General features: G+C 28.9%; 3 protein-coding genes across 3 annotated transcripts; all 3 read left to right on the top strand.

Moving 5' to 3' along the window:
• LOC124928968 lies at window positions 1-4,774 on the top strand. The gene is made up of 4 exons (XM_047469223.1): window positions 1-1,352; window positions 1,403-1,454; window positions 3,105-4,214; window positions 4,303-4,774. The coding sequence occupies exons 1-4, from the start codon at window positions 43-45 to the stop codon at window positions 4,591-4,593; spliced, it is 2,763 nt and encodes a 920-aa protein (XP_047325179.1). The 5' UTR covers window positions 1-42; the 3' UTR covers window positions 4,594-4,774.
• Window positions 4,775-10,483: 5,709 nt separating this feature from the next.
• Window positions 10,484-12,360, top strand: LOC124932911 (triacylglycerol lipase OBL1-like). Its single transcript, XM_047473620.1, has 5 exons — window positions 10,484-10,797; window positions 10,972-11,171; window positions 11,291-11,324; window positions 11,409-12,022; window positions 12,097-12,360. Exons 1-5 carry the CDS (start codon window positions 10,488-10,490, stop codon window positions 12,358-12,360), a joined length of 1,422 nt encoding a protein of 473 aa, XP_047329576.1. The 5' UTR covers window positions 10,484-10,487.
• Window positions 12,361-17,065: 4,705 nt separating this feature from the next.
• Window positions 17,066-19,935, top strand: LOC124928967 (triacylglycerol lipase OBL1-like). Its single transcript, XM_047469222.1, has 5 exons — window positions 17,066-17,372; window positions 18,023-18,219; window positions 18,335-18,368; window positions 18,913-19,526; window positions 19,610-19,935. Exons 1-5 carry the CDS (start codon window positions 17,066-17,068, stop codon window positions 19,868-19,870), a joined length of 1,413 nt encoding a protein of 470 aa, XP_047325178.1. The 3' UTR covers window positions 19,871-19,935.
• Window positions 19,936-20,638: the final 703 nt, after the last annotated feature.

Below are 20,638 nucleotides of genomic sequence, written 5' to 3'. Positions count from 1 at the left end.
CAGTTAAAGCATTAGCTGAACTGAAATCTCAATCTTTCTTCCATGGCTGAGACGAGAAATCCCTATCACAATCATCCATTGAAGCTACAACACCCTTTAAACGAATATGATCTTTACTGCCACGGTTGCGACCGACACACCGTCGACGACAAGGGTCCATTCTTCAAATGTCTAGGTAAACTCTGCCCCTTCAATCTTCACAAATCATGTGCTTCACTTCCCAAACAGATAATATCTCATTCCTTCCACCCAAATCATACACTCACTCTCCTCTCTCGTCCGCCCCACAACCGAGAATCCTTCCAATGCGACGCTTGCTTGAAGAACAACGGCGGCTTCACTTTTCATTGCGCCGACTGCAATTTCAACTTAGATGTATGTTGCTCTCAACTGATCCCTAAAGAAATTGTCAACGAGAATAATGGGTTTGATGGGAAATCACATTCCTGGATCATTTGTAACAGTAACGACAAATTTAAGGTATTATGCTCAGCCTGCAAGTTACCAGTTGAAAACCCTATTTACGTTTGTTTAGAATGTAAATTGCTGATGCATAAATCGTGTACCCAATTGCCAAAATCCATTCGACACCCATTTCACAAACCCCATAGTTTATTGCTGACGAGATGGGTAGGGAACGAGGGCAATGGGTTCTGTAGCGTCTGTTGGGACGTTTTAGACGACTCGATCGGGTACTCTTGCGACGAATGCAAGTTCAAATTGGACAAGAAATGCGCTTCACTTGTCGCCAAGACCTACGAATTCCATGACCATCCTCTTGTTCTTGTGCCCACACTTAGTATTTTCAATTGTCATAGGTGTGAGTGTGGAAAATGTGTGCCCATGTTGCATTGTATTGATGAGGATTGCGGGTTCAATCTCCATCTACATTGTATTCCTTCACTGCCTAGTGTTGTCAACTACGAAGGTCACATTCATCCTCTTACATTAACGAATACCCAAATCAAAGACCACGATGATGAGGAAGGTTATGAGGAGTTCTATTGTGATGCTTGTGAGGAACTTAGGTTATTGCCTGATCCTACTTATTATTGCGAAGAATGCCACTATGTTGCTCATGTTCGATGCTTAATCTCTGATGAAGAGGTTCTTGCATTAGGAAAAGAACTCGTTGATCTATCCTTAGATGTTAGCATTTCGACGGAAGGAAGTGTGGAGGAGGGCTTGTCGAAGGAGAGTGATAACTATAATGGTTTTCCCACCACAAAGTTGGAGAAAGAGATAAAATCAGTGATTTTAGAAATAGAATCACTTACAGCTAAACTCGAGGGTCTCAAGAGAGAACGTGTTCATGCTTCTAGAGTGCTCGCAGCTTATCACGAGAATCGAAGGTAATAACAGAATCTATGGTAACTGTTGTAGATATGAAACTTTAGAATAGAGCTAATCCTGACTCTAGTTTTAATGGCATTGCAGGAGGATATGATTCTAGGGTTGTTGAAAGGTTTTTTTTACTTTGTTTATGGCGACTAACTTGTATTTTCCCTATTTTGTGATCTGACATAATTGTGTTAGATGTATAGATTAATGTCGTTTTGAATTAAGTGGATATGCAATTGAACTCTTATTGTGATGAAATTTGTTTGAATGTCTTAATATTCTTTTTTTAAACTTGATCTTAATTCACTATTATAAAAAATACTTGTAAATTAGTTTATCAATAATTTAACGTCTAGAATTAAATTTAAGTTTTACTTCTATACTTGATCTGAATACATAATAAAAGTATTTAAAAATGTAATTTATTAATAGATTTTGTATGTATGGCACAATTTTTTTTTGAAGATAATTTGAGATTAGCACATTGTGCCGATCCATATCATTTTTAAAGTCATTATAATAAACGGTTAATCTTATTGAGATAAGAAAGACTGTTCAAACTTTTGTTTTGGCCAAATAACAAACATTTAATTTAAGAATGAAAAATATAAATTCATTTTTAGCCATAAACCTTGTTGTTCATGAGATGTCCATTGAAAGGTCACAACAGTAACAAGAACAGTGACAACAAATGTTCTGGTAATTTAAGGATTTTAAAATTTTATTTTGGATGTTTAGTTATACATTTATTTTTAAAATATATATAGTTATTAGTTTATAATATATAAAAAATCAATTAAAAAAAATTATTCTTATCTTTTATATTATAATTTAGAGTATATTATTTTTATTTTAAATTTAGGAAAAACAATCAAATTTATATCGCAAGTGGCAAGCGAGGGTGAAAAATGATGGCACGACCCATTGATCAATATAAAAAGAAATTAATAAAAAGAACGTGACAAATGACAAACGAACATGAGCACGAAACTAGAAGAAAAATCGATTTAATTTACTATAAACTATAGTAAATGCAATTCAAAATTATACAAATTAATATAAAATAATTCCACTGTAATTATTTTTATCACACAGAAACTAATTGAACCAAATAAAAATAATTTATTTTTTTTATATTTAATAAAATGTTACCTTATAAATAATTTGATTAATATAAAAAATTATATAACCACTGTTTTTAAACTACAAAATACTATGAATAAAAGTTTAATATTTTATTTTATGTTTGAGATATATATTTTAGTAATAATATTTGGATAAATAAATAAAACAACTCAACTAAAAAAAATAAACCTAACTGAAATAAGACAAAATAAAATTTGTTTTAAGACAATTTCCTGTAACTGATTTAAAAAATTTAAAAAAAAAAAAATTTAAAATTATAATATTTAATAATATAAAATTAAATTAAACTTTAAAACATTTAAAATTATTTAGTCGTACAGATTAAATTGTAATAACTGAACTGTCCTACCAAGAAAACTAATAAAATAAATGTTTAATGATAATGATGGTCTTGTTTGATACACTTTCATAAGTTTAGAGGTTTATTTGATATTTGTGAGAATGTCTAGGCAATTTTGATCTTATTATTAAAAGTTTGAGACTTAATTTGAAATATTTTATGACCACAATTAAGCACAATGATGTGTATAGATAATCTTGTGAAGACAGGACAATCACCATCCTAGTCAAACCACAAAAAATTTAAACTTGTATTTTTTTAATATTGTGTCGTTTAGAAGATGGGAGACGAAGATGACAGCTTTGGATCTAGGACATATTGTATATTCTGCCGTCAAATAATCCCTCCTCAGAGAGGACCTCTCTATTGCCGCCTTGATATCAACTGTACTTTCAGTCCTCACACTACTCCCGGCCGATTACTAAAATCATGCGCCAAATTGCCGCCACAAATCTCTCACCCTTCCCATCCACAGCACCCCCTCTCTCTTCTCTCTCGTCCGCCATACGCTTCCAGTAGCTTCACCTGTGATTCCTGCAAGAATACTGGCCTTCACTTCGTCTATCATTGCGCCGATTGCAAATTCGATTTGGACGTTTTGTGCGCTTCTCTCCTCCCTAGCCAAGGAGGCGGAGGCGACGACGAGACGACTGCTGGTTCGCATTTAGGGCTTGATGGAACCACGCTACATTCATGGAACGTTTACAGTAGACATGAGAAATTTGAGGTATTGTGCTCAGCTTGTAGATCTCCAATTGAATCGCAGATCTGTGTTTGTCTGGAATGCAAAGTGTTTATGCATAAATCTTGTACTCTTTTGCCTACTAAGATTATGCATCCATTACATAGCCTCCATCCATTGTCACTGTTTAAGTGGGATTCATTTTATCCCTCTGATGATGGATCGAGAGAGCAGCCGTGTGAAGGTTGTTGGGGAAAGAGAGGGCGATGCATTGCATGTGGGGACGGATTAGAAGGAAATTATGTTTATCAGTGTTTGGACTGTCAAATCAAAATTGATATCAAATGTTCATTCCTCACTCCTAAAACCTATGATTTTCACGATCATCCTCTTGTTCTTGTGAACACGAGTTCCTTTGATTGCAACTATTGTCAGTGCAAAGATTGCTCTCCAATGCTGAGATCTGTCAATAATTGTGATTACAATGTTCATCTTCATTGTGTTCCTTCACTTCCTCAAACAGTTGTGCGTAAACATGTTCATCCACTCAAACTTGCTGATTATCCGATAAAAGACTATGATGATGAGGCTGATGATGTTGAGTTGTATTGCGATGCCTGTGAGGAGCTTAGACCCTTGAATGATCCCACTTATTATTGTCATGAATGTCACTACGTTTCTCATGTTCGATGCGCCATTTCTGATGTAAGTTGTAATTGCCTCTGATCAAATCATCTTTGATTAAGTTCTTCTTACAATAGTAATAATAATAATAATAATTGTGTTTCATTAGGAAGACCTGCTTGAACTGGGTAAAGACTTGCCATCTGTTTCTGAATTAAACGACGAAAGTGAAGGCAATTCCATTGACATGACGAACAAGGGGGGTGCAGAGGTGATAAGAACAAAAGGGAATATAATGCACGAGCGTTTAGTGCGTAACTGCAAGGATTTGGACCATCAGATAGAATCAGTTCAATTAAGGCTACAAGAACTAGCGTCGAAACTAGAAGCACTCAACCTAGAACAATCCCGGGTCATTCAATCATCTCCTAATCCTCCACCAAATGTTAATGTATGTTAATGGCATTGGACTATTGGAGGATATATCGATCAGGTTACACTTGCACATTAATTCTTGTTAAATTCACTTTTAGTTGTCTTAAACCATGTTTGATTGTTATTCTTCTTTGGTGTTTTTCTTCTACCATCTTGATTTGATGTATTATATTACATTCCATCTAAGGGCAAGATGTTGATTATGATGTAATTGGCCGAGATACCAATGATGATCAAAAGCAGTTGCGTATTGAGTCAGAGATGCATATTCTCGATGAATGCAAGATCATTCAGGTTAGAAGTTTTGTGTCGGTGATCATTTAGGTTAGACGTTTTGTGTGGGTCTTTTATTGGCGACAATGGTGAGGAAATGTAAGAAAAGTTTAAAAGACTCAAACTATAATTCGAAACTTAACAAGTGTGGGCTGCACAATTCGGTTAACCTTCAGTCTATGACTGAAGAAAATAAAAATAATCAACTTGGATGAATGATAATCTTGAGATGATGATTAACTTACTCAAGATTCTTGTCGAAAAATTGAAGTTGGATCATGATTATGAGATTTTTCTGAGTGGGGTTTTAGAAATATTTAGTTTTTCTTTATTAGAAGGATTTGTGTTTAATATTTAGTTGACTAATTTGAGAATATTATTTCGTCAAAATCAATCCCTTAAATAAAATAATTTTGAAGTAAATTAATTTTTATTTACCCAAATCGTAGTTGGGTTTTAAACGGGACTATAGTGAAAAGTGCCATTTACACCATCATTTGTTACTACTATGTTTATTCTTTGTTATAATATAAAAATATTTAGCTTAATATATCATTCCATACCTACTAAATGTCCATATTATCTTATCTGCATTCAATTAGAAAAAAAAAACAAGAAAGACCAATTCAAAGTAAAAGTGCTCGTTTTGGTCTTATGACTTTTTTTTTTCATATTTTTCAATGTTGGGAGTCAAGCAAGTTTTCTTAGAATAAGAAAGTCAATCAAAAACAGTTTCTTTACCATTTCAAACTAAATAATCAAACTCAAACGAGAGTATAAACGGTTATCTACCTTCATAATGGACTGTATGGAACAAAAGATAGTTTATTAAAATTAATTACTGTGTAATTAGTCTCTAAAAAGATTTTTGAAAATGATTTGTGGGTTCAAAAATTATAAATTAAAGTTAAAAAAAATGAGTATATACAATAATAAAAATAAAACTTAATCCTTAGATTATATTAAGAAAATGAAACTGTTGGAAACTAAAAAAAAGAGTTTAAGCCTTAGATGAAAAAGTAATTACTAATTAAAGACTTATTATTATTATTATTATTATTATTATTATTATTATTATTTTATAAGGAGTTAATTTTTATTAATTGATATAGGAGTTATAAATATAAAATTAATTTATAAATAACATAATATAACATCTAAATCATAAAAAATGATTAAATGATAATCTAAATATTAAATAATATTTATAAAGATTAAAATTATAATAAAGATATCCAACCATTTTGTATTTTTTTTAGGGTGACTAAAAAAAATGAATTTGTTTGAGTTCTATAAAGATGAGTGAGGAAGTATAAAACATGTAGAACAAATCACTTTAGCGGCATTTGAAGAATTTAAACCAAATATTTTTGGTTAAGTGAAAATTGTAATTGCCCGTGGGTTGGTAAACAACACCAGAAAATGTTCCGCCAAGTGAGAACTGATCATCTACATATATGTTCAAAATAATGGAAAAAAAGTGTAGATATCAGTTCAAATAACTCATTATTGAACAAATGAAAAATAACTTTAACTTTATTCGTTTTGTTGCTAAAAAGAAGATAAACACAAACTCGAGAAAAAATTACCATAATAATTGGCATGTATAAGTACCATATAACTCACCAAAAGTTGAGAGTATTATTCAAATTATAAAAATTCGAGATGACAAATCCAATCCAATTAAACATAATGTTAAATTGAACAAAATACAACACCAACTCAAATCTAAATGTTGAAAATAAAGACGAAACACACCATCCAATATCTAAAAAAATGTGACCTCCGCCAAAGAGAATGACTTTTCACTTATTTTTTTTTTTATAGGATTGTGTTCTATAAAAAGTTATATATATATATATTAACATTTTTCTTTTAACCTTAAAAATATCTAGCTTATTGGTGGAGATGACACTAGTAGAATATGGGTCTTCTGTAACGACCCCTTGTAACGGCGCTCGAACGCCCTTACTAATGTATTTTATCAGTAACGGCTTTCGAAGACCGTTACTGATATAAGACCATCTGTAACGGCGATATAAACCGTTACAGATACAACATCATCAACTCGTTTCAGTAAGGATATCAGTAACGGCTTTATACGTAAACCGTTACTAATAATGTATTTGTAACGGTTGGGGAAAACCGTTACAGATGCTGCGCCGTCTCGTTTTATTGTCATCATCACTATCTGTAACGGTTTTACTAATAACCGTTACAGATAAGCCATAAGTTACCGTTTGAGGAACGTATCATCAGTAACGGCATTACTAATAACCGTTACAGACAGCTTATTAGTAACGGTTATTAAAAACTGTTACAAATAGTGAGCTGTCTTTTCGTTTTCTCATCTAGTATCTGTAACGGTTTTCTTAATAACCGTTACAGAAAGTGAACCGTTTTTTATTTTTTATCCTTGGTATCTGTAACGGTTATGACAAAACCGTTACAGATATTGTGTAATAAACCCGCGAACATCTTCCCTCTTTCTTTCCTTTCTTTTCTTTTCTTCCTCCGCGCTTTCTCCTCTTCTTTCCGATATTCTGTTTGAAGCCATTCAAATCGTCGCCCGTCTTCTCAAGTCGCCAACGCCGCCCGTCTTCTCAAGTCGCCGTCGCCGACAGGTAAGTTTTCTTCCTCCGCCGATCGTCCCCTCTCCCTGCCACACGTCTTCAAGAATCGTTCTCTCTTTTCTTCGATTGAAGTCGCCGTCGTCCCCTCTTCCAGCCATGAAAAATCAAAATTATTTGATCATTACTTATAATTTCACCGAAATCTATTTTTTAATATTTTTTAGCGGTCAAAACTATGTTTTTCAAAACCGGCCGCTTAAAATTTAATAGTTAAAAGATTTTTCTTTAAAATTAATTAATAGTTAAAATAATTTTCATAAATTAATATTATTCCTGGTTTTTTATCATAAATTTAAATATATATATATATATATTTTGTTGTATGTTAATATAATAAATTTAAATTTAAATATATTGTTTAATTTGCTTTGATTTATTTTTATAAATTCCCATTTAACTAGTTTTATATATTTTATTTTTTGGTTTGTGCTTTTATTGCTTAAAAGTCTTTAATTAGACATGCATGATGATGAATGAAGAAACCAAATTAATAATAATAATAATAATATATGTGTAACTAATATATTTATATGTCCTTTTTCAAAAACATAAATTTACTTTTGCAAAACAAGAGTTTAATTTAACGGACAAATAATTAAACTAGTTTTATCTTTTTTTTATTTAATTTCTTACCTTAATCAAAGAGTAAAATTTTGAACCTAATGAGCGGTAAAAAATAAAAATAAAAATAAGAATCATATATCAAAGAAAGAGGCGTATAATAAGAGGAAAACTTAACTAAAAAGTTAGTGAGTGCATCGATCCATGCACGCTTGAAAATCGAATTGCTTAATTTGAATGTGTGTTTAGATTTTCATAATAAAAGGGAAGTGTAAAATGTATGGAAATGAGAATATTGGATAAGATCCTTTGTGCTTTGAGGTTATTGAGGTTTTGGGTTGTCCAATTTGGGACATGAATGAGGTCGGGTTGCTTTTTCCGGTTTATTTGATTTTCAATTTCACATATATAGACAAATGATTGTGGATTGTTTTGAGAATTACTGATTTAAAGTTTGTTTAGGTAGTTGGGTTTTGTTATCATTGCAATGCAATGAGACGATGACAGCAACAATTGATGACCTATATATTATTTCGCGTGCACAATTTATACTATTAGGTCCATTTGAAATAGGGTCTGAAATTTGAGTTAGGTATCTGATTTGAGAATTTATTTATAAATGATTTTTTTAGTTAAATTTTGTATGAACTAAACTGATTTTAATTTATTAGTTTTGTTGATATGTTTATTTATTTTATATTTATTATATTATTTATATTTTAAAAAATATTTTTATTTATTTAATTAAAAATTATAATATTTGATTATAATTCAATTATACAATAAAAAAAATTATTTTTTAAGATATATATTATTATATTATATTTAAGTCTTTTAATACTGATTAGTTATAACCCAAAATTTACAATATTTCTAATGTGTTTGCTTCTCTACCTAATCACACGTAGATTGATAAAAAAAATCTCTAATAATCTCATTTTTTTTCCCTCATCATTAAATATATTCTCTTTATAATATCCGTCTCATTTTAACTATCAAATTAATTATTTTATTAACTAAAATAATTTTACTTTAGTTTTGTTAAATTAAAATTTTAAATACATAGAAAAAGTTTAATAAATAAATTAATTAAAAAATCAAATAATCTATTTTTTATTAATATAAAAATTTTGAGACAAAATTCAAAAAGAAACCCAAAAAATAAGATCAAACAGAGAAATGAGTGTGCATATAATAATCGATCGTGGGTTCTATATATTTAAATAATTAAAAAATAAAATCAAATAAGATTGGATTTGAAGCTACTTCAACTATTTTAGTTTCCAAATGCGGTTTAGGTCAATACATAGCTAGTTGGAATTTTGAAGTTTCTAAAAACAAATTTAGTTTCATTAAATAATTTCACATGCACAATAAGTATTTTTACATAAAAATATTTGATCAATCTCGATAAATGAGAAAAAAAAATACAAACAAAAACATGAAGTAAAGCCAAAATGTTGCAAATATTTGGATGCCAAAATTAAAAATAAAAAGCATAAAGTCAAAGTAGATAAAAAAAAGCATTCAAAATAGTTCTATTCATATATGTACAAACTTTAAAATTTAAACATATGTTAATGTAAGAACAATCCATATATATTTGAATATTAGAATCACGTGATTATATTGAGTAATAGATCGGAAGAAAACGTGCTTTATATATTTTTCTATAAAGTATGCAAAAAAAAAAAAAAAAAAAAGATAATTAATAATCTGAATTAGTTTGGAATCAAACTAATCCCAAACTCGATCAACCAACATTATAATATTTTCATCCTCAAACAAAACTTAATTTTAGGAATTATTGTCAACTTTCCATCCCATTAATTTATCATTTAAATTATACCCATAATTACTTGTGAGAAAAATATACTATAAATACCCACTTTTCTAATACGTTCATATTTATACTTTTATTTTCTCTGAAAAATCACAAATACCCAATATTAAATGTAATCAAACCAAATTTTAGTTAGGTAGTTTGAGGGCATTATTAAATGTAAGAATTAAAGAAAAGGCCTATAAAATTTACTTGTTTGGGCGATTTTTTAATTTTTTTTTTTATCTTGAGTAAAGTTACAAGAAAAACCCTTTTCATTCCAAAATGTAATGAAGATTCTTCTTGGTTGGTTGACATTAATTAACAAATATTTTGAATCATTCAAATGAATGAATGAATTAATTAATTAGACTCTTAATTTGATTAATGACTTTTTTTTTTCGTGGAGTAAGTTGATTAGAACTTTACTAATTAAATAGAAAATCATAATCCAACCAATATTGACCAAATAAAACAACTAAAGTGACACGGTCATATTATATTGATCATCAATTCTCCTATATAAACCCCAACTCTATCCTATCTAACCCGGCAAACCAATTCTTTAAATCTTTCTCTATCTATCAAAAATCAATAAATTAAGGTCTAATATATTAATAATACATTGAGATGGAATTAGGAGAGTTCAGCAATGATTATCTATTGCTTAATCCGGAGAAAGCCACCCTATTTGATTTCGTAAGAATTTTATGCTTTCCCAGCTATTCATTGAAACAAAGAGATTTCATCGATATTCAAGAACCGGCGAATTTAAGTGGGCTCCTGCGTCGTTGGTTATTATTCGTGTCTCTCGTGGTCCAGAAACTCTGTATCAAGATCAAAACGCCAATCACCCTTATAGGAGACGTGATCGAGACATGGCTCAACCTTGTTTCCTCCAATAATGGTGTTGGTTACCTTTTACTAAACTTCCTTTCAGGTAATTAATTAATTCAAATATTTTGCACCATATATATATATATATATATATATATATATATATATATATATATATATATATATATATATATATATATATATATATATATATATATATATATATATATATATAGCATGCATGCATATTATTTTAAATTATTTGTTTCATATTTAGGCAAGGTAATATTGGCGTCTGACCCATCGTCGGCAAAGTTCGCATCCGTGAATGCATACATCGACACGAGAGTGAAACTGGATGAGCAAATAAAAAACACCGATGTTAAATACAGGCCAGCGCTGTCGGTAATGGCTTCGAAATTGTCTTATGAAAATGAAGCTTATATTCAAAATGTGGTGCAAAATGTTTGGGGAGAGGTTAGCTAGCTATTAATTTACCAAGCTCATAATTAATTTGATCATCAATTATTTAATCAAGTGTGACAAACTAATTTATTAAATATTTAATTAAAGCCATCTATTTGATTAATCTGCAGATGGAGTACTTGGGTTTCTTTAACTGCTGGGATGGTAATTATCTCCAAAGATGATCTAGTCCAACAATTATTTTTTTTCCTTAAAATAAATATAATTTTTTTTTTCTTAAAATGGCAGATCACTTGGAGAAATCGGCAACTCAAGCAATGATGTTCAAGGACACATCTACAACTCCCAACACCATTGTGATTGCGTTCCGAGGAACAAGCCCATTTGACACCGACGATTGGCGGGCAGACGTGGACTTCTCCTGGTTCGATCTAAACGGGCTTGGCAAGGTCCATGGCGGCTTCATGAAAGCGTTAGGCCTTCAAAAGGGAACGGGCTGGCCAAAAGAGATCCCCATGGGCCCAACGGATAAACACTACGCATACTACGATATTAGGCAGAAGTTGAGAGATTTATTGAAAGAAAACGATACCTCAAAGTTCATAGTGACTGGACATAGCTTGGGTGGGGCACTCGCGATTCTTTTCGCGGGGATATTGATGTTTCACGAGGAGAATGATTTATTGAAGAGGTTGGACGGAGTTTACACGTTCGGGCAACCAAGAGTTGGGGATAAGAAATTTGGTGAGTATATGGTAACAAATATGTTCAAATACAACGTGGGATACTTTAGGTTCGTGTATTGTAACGACGTGGTTCCAAGGATGCCCTACGATGGGAAGACACTATTGTTTAAACATTTCGGAAGGTGTTTGTATTTCAATAGTTGGTACGAAGGAGAGGTTAGTTACCAATATTTAAGTTATGAACATGGCAAGTTTTTACATGTTATCTCATATTTGATTCAAATGTGTAGATTCTAGCTGAGGAGCCAAACAAGAACTATTTCTCTCCGCTATGGACATTACCAATGGCCTTTAATGCAATTTGGGAACTCATAAGAAGTTTTTTGTTACCATTAACAATGGGAGAAGAGTACGAGGAGAGTTGGCTTTGTAGATTTTTAAGATCAATTGCGATCTTGTTTCCGGGATTGGCTGATCACTCTCTTCAAGATTACGACAATGTGACAAGATTAGGAACCTTACAATTACTCCAACATACCGATAAAGACGATTAATGGTGAAGACTCACTAGCTAAAGCTAGATTAACATATAAAAATGATGATGCTTTTTTAAATAAGTTAAATACTACTAATTGTAATGTTCTAGTTAACCTCTATATGAGTTAGTCTATGGTTGCATAGATTGTACTTTGTTAGGGCATTGAAAAGAAATAATAAATCAAAGTGTTAGTTAAAAAATATTCATTTTTATATTTTCATCCTTGAGATTTAAGTTGCTTAATAGTGCATAGGATGAGTTAACTCTAATTTACAAGCTTGTTTGATGTTGGGTGATAATTTTTTATTATTATAATCTATACTTTATTTTTATAAAATTTAATTTTTAAATATAAACACACTTTATAACAACCAATTAAAAACCCAAAACCTAATCTTTTATCAAACAAATTTTATTTTCTTTAAAAAAAACCCAAGAAAAATCTAAAATAACCCAACAGTATTAAACAAGGGGTACTAAAGGAACACAAACATTATAGGAAAGATCCAAATCTAAAGCTCTTTAATTTGCTATATCTTACCATTAATATATTTTGAGGAAATGATACAATTCTATCCTTCATGGGGCATTGTCCGGATCTTTACCCAAAATGGGCAAAGCTTTTAGCAAAGGAAATTGTATCCATGATACCAAATATATAATTATTAAAGGCTAAAGTTGTTGGTCTTCTTTTCTCTTGTCGATTTCACTATTTTCGTAAGGACAACCATTAACTAAAATTGATAGGTTTGGTGGAATGGGAGTCTAAAATGGAAAGGCTTTTGACCTCTTACTTGATTAATTTTCTTCAAGTCTTTCTCATATATATATATATATATATATATATATATATATATATATATATATATATATATATATATATATATATATATATATATATATATATATATATATGTGTGTGGATTTGATGGTCATGACCCATGACAAGAATTTAACAAACTATACTCATTACGGGGACAATTTTTAAGTGTACATATCAATTGTTATTTAACATCTATGCATAATTAATTATGAATTAAATAATTTTATATATTATATATGTTTTGAAGCTATGTATGTTTGAGTTGTCCATATTGTGTTTGAATTATTTCTAATATTTGAGTACATATATTATTTAATAATTGTATATTAGTTGTTATCTTAATAAAGATTAAAATTCAATTAAAATGATCTATTAAAATATAAAAGTTATGAGCTTATTTAGACATCTATAATAAATATGAGAACATATTTGTATAGAAACATAAATACCATTTATTATGTGCCTAATAATAAATTAATAATAAATTAGTATTTATATATAGCCTACCTATTTGTTTCTCTCATTAGACAATAAGGTTTAGGTTCATCTTTCAATAATACTCAAGAGGGCTATCAATATAGGGTTGGAAGACTTAAACCCCACTCACATCAGACATTTCGATCCAGAACAAGAAGATTCACATTCCGATTCAGGTTCAGATCCAGAACAAGAAAATCCAAGATCAAGAGAATATCCAAGATCAAGAGAAGATCAAGAAGAAGAGAAAATACGAAGACGCCTTAATAAACCGTTATTTATTCTAGATTCAGGTACGTTTCCGCAACTTATGTTTATCTCAATTTATGTATTAAGATTATAAATTTAAGGATTAAAGATCTAGATTAAAGAATCTAACAAGTGGTATTAGAATCTGTTTATGTCGTTTTATTCAGATTTAGGTTTCTGTTTATGATTTTTTCTTTAAGAATATGAATAGACATGCATACATAATTCTTGATATAATATATTCTTGATCTAATCTGACCAGATCTAATAATAATTTATTGGATTACTGAATTATAAACAATAAATCATTTTGATGTATAGGTTGATCCGATCAAATGATAAACTCTTTTTATAAAGAATAAAGAAGATAGAAAAGTTTTATTATTTTAAGAATTGGGTTTAATTATTAATTTAAAAAGAATAATTTAAATTAGTAACTTGAATTTAAGAATTTAAGAAGATAATTAAGGAGAATTTATGTTTTCCATTATATATATTTGACTAAGTTATATATTTATATTTAATTATGATTTAAATAATTAATTATAAATAGAGAGAAATTTATGGTAAATAATAATTATATATATATATATATATATATATATATATATATATATATATATATATGGGATTTAGTAATTATAATTAATTAAAGAATTAAGATTTTAGAATAATAATTAATTATGATTAATTATTATTAATTAAGAAATTAATTAATTATATATTGAGAGAAATATATGATAAAGAATTTGATTTTTTTTTTTTTAAAAATGGTCAAATTAATATCTCTTTATTATTTATTATTAATGAGATAATTAAGGAGATATTAATTAATATATTATATATATTTAGGTTTAATAATAATTATAAAGAATTTAACCGAATTAATTAAGAAATTTTGAATTTTAGAATAATAATTTATTATCATTCTAATTATATAATTATGCAAGGAATTAAGGAATTCAGTTTTAGAATAATAATTAATTATTATAATTAATTTATAAAATTAAAATAATGATAATATTATTTTAATTAGTTAAAGATTGAAGTAATATTTATTCTTGAAATAATTGTTAATGTATTAATACATTTATATACAATTAAGAATAAAGCAAATATATTATGTAATTCTAGAATTTTAAAATTTTAATATATAGTTATGATATAAGTCATGATTTGAGAATTAAGTAAAAGAAAATATATATTTTTGTATTTACTTAATATATTTATAATATTTTATAAATATTGATTAACATATTAAAAATTATATATTAAAATATATTTAATGAATTAATATAAAAACGTATAAATTTATACATTTATTTATGACTTAAATGTATTCAGAAATTAAGAAAAAGTCAAGAATAAAGAGAAAATAAAATAATATTATTATTTTATTATTAATAATAATTTAATAAATAAAGAATATCAATAACTTATTTATAATAATTAAGTTATTTATCAAGAATTAAGAAAATTAATTAACCTAATAATTAATAAATTTAAAATTTTAAGTTAAAGGAAATCAATTAACCTAATAATTGATAAATTTAGAATTTTAGGGATCCTTATAATTGATTCCTTATCCTTATCCACCATATGTAATTGATTCTTTCATTATTATTTATTATTATTATTATATTTGGAGGAATAATCAATCAATCATGTTATACTACATATTCAGATATATATTTATATATTTTAGAAGTATTTGGTTGATGAATAAAATCACAATTATCAAAATCGCATATAGAATTTATGCGCTTTTGATACATAAAACAAGATTTTTAGTATTAAAAACACATTCAAAATTTGGTACACTTGTAAGGCCCACTTAAATTTGTAATTATGCGGTTGTTAATTAGCCTAAAAGAAGATTAATAATTAATTTGTCGGATTACAAATTTAAATAATGTACAAATTATTAATTTATAAAACATATTTGTAACTATGCCGCAACTTATGTTTATCTCAATTTATCGACATAAAATATTAAGATTATAGATCTAAGGATTAAAGATCTAGATTAAAGAACCTAACATTTTGGGCCATGAATGAGGCTGTGTCTCTTTAACTAATTCAATTATTTTATTTATTTTTTATAATTGGATTTTCAAATAAAAAGAAGAGTTAGAAATGAGCTTGGGAATTAAATAAATTATTATACAAGCACGTGAATCAACTCTCATCAAAAGGAATAAACAAAAGTCATCATATATGCAAGTTAAAGGTGCAAAATCAAAATCATGAAAGCTTTCTAGCTAGATATCAAATAAACAATCAATTTGTGTCAAAGAGGCACTTTAATCATGCTATATCCATTTAATCTCATCTTTATCTATCATTATATCATCACATTATAAGATAAGATCACCAAAACATTCAAAAACATGTTTATTCAAGACATCTATAGCCTGAATATCATATATATATATATATATATATATATATATATATATATATAAAGTTTTTTATTGCTTTGAAATCTTTTTTCTCGAGTTCAAAAAATCTCTTAATCTATTATAAAGTAAAGATCGATCTCATTCCATACCTTCATTTATTTAAAATCTTCATGTTTTTTTTCATATTTTTCTCATAGATCTTTTTGTTGTGATAGTTCCAAATTGTCTACTATAAAATAAGGATGATCTTCATTATCCCCAATGAACATAAAGAAATATAATTTGATTAATCAACTACTCCATGGATAAAGGAGGGGTCAATGTCAATTAAGAACACCTCTTAAAAGTTTTGTCTTTCGTTAAATCACTTGTCGATATTGTTTAAAGATTTATAATTTTAATTTAATTAGTAAATTAGTAATATGACAAAAACCCTTTTGCAACCAAATTAATGTAATGAAGATTTTCTTGGTCGGTTAACAATATTAATCAGGTATCAACCAATGACTTGTTCTGAGTCATTACAACTACTAATTAATTTGAACTTAATTAAGAATAGTATTTCAATATTGACAACCCAACAAATTAAAAAAATAATATCACAAGTTTCCCATTATAGCTTAATTAATTAAATAACCCTGTCACCTATTTAAATAAGCCTCAATCGAACTAATTATTAGTAATTAGCTTCTTTCTTTCTTTCTTTCAGATAGCTAGCCCTGATCGATCTAGGACATAATTTGCAAAGAAATATTTGTAATTCAACTTATATGGAAGAAGATTTGTACAAGGATTATCTTGTGCTGAATCCGGAAAGCGCCAGCTTCTTCGACTTGGTCCGAATCTTATGTTTTCCCAGTCATTCATTGAAGGAACTAGATTTCATCGATGTTCAAGAAACCAAGAATCTGAATGGGCTTAGGCGTCGATGGCTCATATTCGTGTCTCTATTGGTTCAGAAAATCTTGATCAAGATCAAAAATCCAATGGCACTTGTTGGGACCCTACTCGAGACATGGCTCAATCTTCTTTCCATCAATGGAGGTCTTCTATACCTTCTCCTAAACTTCATCACAGGTACTTTTTCATTTTTCCAAGTAAATTACAAGAATTCATGGTCATGTCCCGGTTCGATGAGTATTCTATGTTACAACAGATTAAAATTTGGTAAGATCTTCACTTTTTCGAATGTAATATGGTATGATTCTTTCTCTGCAATCTTGTCTAGAGATTTATTAGTATTTAACTTAAAATGTTTTTCTTTGAAATCATAACAAAGCTTCTTCTTCTTATCCCATGTAATGGAGATATTATTACTTTTTACTTTTTTAGATAAACAATATGCTTTTAATTTATAGACCCTCTCCTTTATAGTTAATTTTGAATTATGTAAGAAATAAGGAAAGTAATTTCTTTGAGAAAATCTATTTTGGGCATAGATAAGTTGAATTTTTATACTTACACTACCAGTATTGATTTATGCCTAAGCCCTTTTTTTAACTTTATTTTTTCAGAAAATAAAAAAATTATTTGGGAATTTTGCCAAAATCTGTAATAACAAACAATGTAACAATAAGTCTTAGTTTAAACACTTAACAAAATATTAAAATTAAGGGCTTGTTCGGATCTAGAACAACTCTTATTCTTAAAAATTGATAGGTTATCCATTTATCTTTAATAATTCTATATGATTTCTTCGTTTAATATTTTAATTATTTCATATTTAGGTAAGGTAATAAAGGCGCCAGATCCATCGTCTGCGGAATTCTCTTCTATCATTGCATTCATCGACCCGAGAGTGAAATTGGACAAGAACATAGAAAATACAGACAACTTATACAAACCAGCTCTTTCATTAATGGCTGCAAAATTGTCTTATGAAAATGAAGCTTCTATCCAAAATGTGGTGCAAAATGTGTGGAAGGTAAGCCAGTTGAATTAAAAATAATTAATTTTATGGATTTGAATATCAATAATTAATTAATTATTTACAATGTGACAAATTAATTAAATTAAGTCTCAATCTCTATAATTTGCAGATGGAGTATTTGGGTTTCTTTGACTGCTGGGACGGTAGTATCTCCTCCTAATTAAATTAATTAATTAATTAATGACTTGCTAATTATTCAATTAACCACATGCATTATTACTTATAATACAGCTCATTCTGAATATCCTTTGTGTAGATCTAGATGACATCGTAAATTTTACTCATTATTAATTAAAACAAACTTAAATAATTAAAGAATAATTCATTAATTATTATTATTTTTTAATTTAGTACGTTAACACATGTTTAAAGGATAATTAATTGGTTTTTCTTAATTATTAATCAACAAATTAAATAAAATAGTTCCATTTGTGTTAATTTTCCCTTTTCTAATGCTCTTATCTCTTTTCTCATCCATTGTCTTTACATCCATTAATATATTTGTCAATAAAACATTCATGCATGTTTGTGTTTGACTAAAATTTTTGTTATTTTATTTTGTAATAATGTTAAAAGAAAAGTGAGTTTAATCAATTACCATAACAAGTTATTTTCTTATATTCATTCATTCAAAACATTTCGGTTTAATTTGAGTTGGGGTATTTTGATTTCATGATTTGAGGGTAGATTACTTGGAGAAATCGTCAACTCAAGCAATGATGTTCAAGGACACATCGTCCTCACCCAACACCATTGTGATTGCTTTCCGAGGAACAAGCCCATTCCTCGTTGATGATTGGCGAACCGACGTGGACTTCTCATGGTACAATCTATACGGAGTTGGCAAGGTCCACGGTGGCTTCATGAAAGCCTTGGGACTTCAAAAGAACTCGGGCTGGCCAAAAGAGATCTCCATGGGCACATCGGATAAACACTACGCGTACTACGATATTAGGCAGAAGTTGAAAGAACTTTTACAAGAAAATGAGAACGCCAAATTCATAGTGACGGGGCATAGCTTGGGTGCGTCCCTTGCAATCCTTTTCGCGGGGGTGCTAATGTTTCACGAGGAGGAAGAGTTATTAAAGAGATTAGATGGAGTTTACACATTCGGGCAACCAAGAGTTGGGAATAAGAAATTCGGAGACTACATGATGACGAGGATGCTCAAATACAACGTCAAGTACTTTAGATACGTGTATTGTAACGACGTGGTGTGTAGGATGCCTTACGATGACAATTCACTCATGTTCAAGCATTTTGGCTCGTGTTTATATTTCAATAGCTTATATGGAGGAGAGGTGAGTAATGAACATTATCTATATATTCAAGTTTATAACAATTTGCTTATGATGTTAATAATAATCATCCGTCCAACATGAAGGTTCGCGAGGAGGAGCCAAACAAGAACTACTTCTCTCCATTATGGGCAATACCAATGGTTCTTAATGCGATATGGGAGCTCATAAGAAGTTTCTTGCTACCTATGGTAAAGGGGAAAGAGTTCGATGAGAGTTGGTTTTGTAGATTCTTAAGAACAACTGCAATCTTGTTTCCTGGATTGTCTAATCACTCTCCTCAAGACTATGGCAACTTGACAAGATTGGGAAGCCTTCAGTTCCAACATATCAAGAAAAATGAGTAATGGTGAGAAGAGCCTAGCTCACATCATGCTCAATAAGGGAAAATTGTTTTTTTGTTTTGAAAATGTTCTTAAAAGTCTCAAGTATGATGTTTTTTTCAATAAGTTAAAGGAGCTATCATGATATTATGTTCTTATTTTATAACAACACTTATTAGTCTCAAATTGATTATATTTAGACAATATATGATATAAAGTAGTTTAAATGTAACAAAAATTAGGGTTGCGTTTAAAAACTCTGAATGATAATAAATAGCTTATAATTGTTAGAAATACAGATAAAAATGGCTTTCACAAGTTAGTGTTTGATTACAAGTCTTATGTTAATTATTCAATTCCAGTAGGAGTTAGTTAAAGTTAGCTATAAATAGAGGTTAGGTCAAGCTATGACTTAAGAAAAACAACTCTTTTAAGGTTAAATATTACAGTTTTTGTAAATAAAAATGATGATTGCATTCAAAACATAGCCAATGAGACTTAGATCATCAAACAAGCAGAAGAATTAATGAGTTAAATTGCAATGTAGACTCAAAAGTAAATATGAAGATAAGATGTTTGTTAGAATATGTTGCACAAATCATACCTACTATATATAAAGTTAGCTATAGAAATTGTAGCTTGTGATAGATAGTACATGATTAATTTGGGAAGTTCATATTTTATTTTATTAAAAGTCTTATGTTAGTTACCCTATTCTGAATAATTAAAGTTGGTATATTTTGTAGGAGGTTAGGTCAATACATTACAGCCTCATTATTTGAGTCTGAAAAT

This window comes from Impatiens glandulifera, chromosome 3 (assembly GCF_907164915.1).
Source record: "Impatiens glandulifera chromosome 3, dImpGla2.1, whole genome shotgun sequence".
Classification (NCBI taxonomy): Eukaryota; Viridiplantae; Streptophyta; class Magnoliopsida; order Ericales; family Balsaminaceae; genus Impatiens; species Impatiens glandulifera.
Note: the sequence above shows the minus strand (reverse complement) of the source record. Positions and strands in the feature narration are given on the sequence as shown.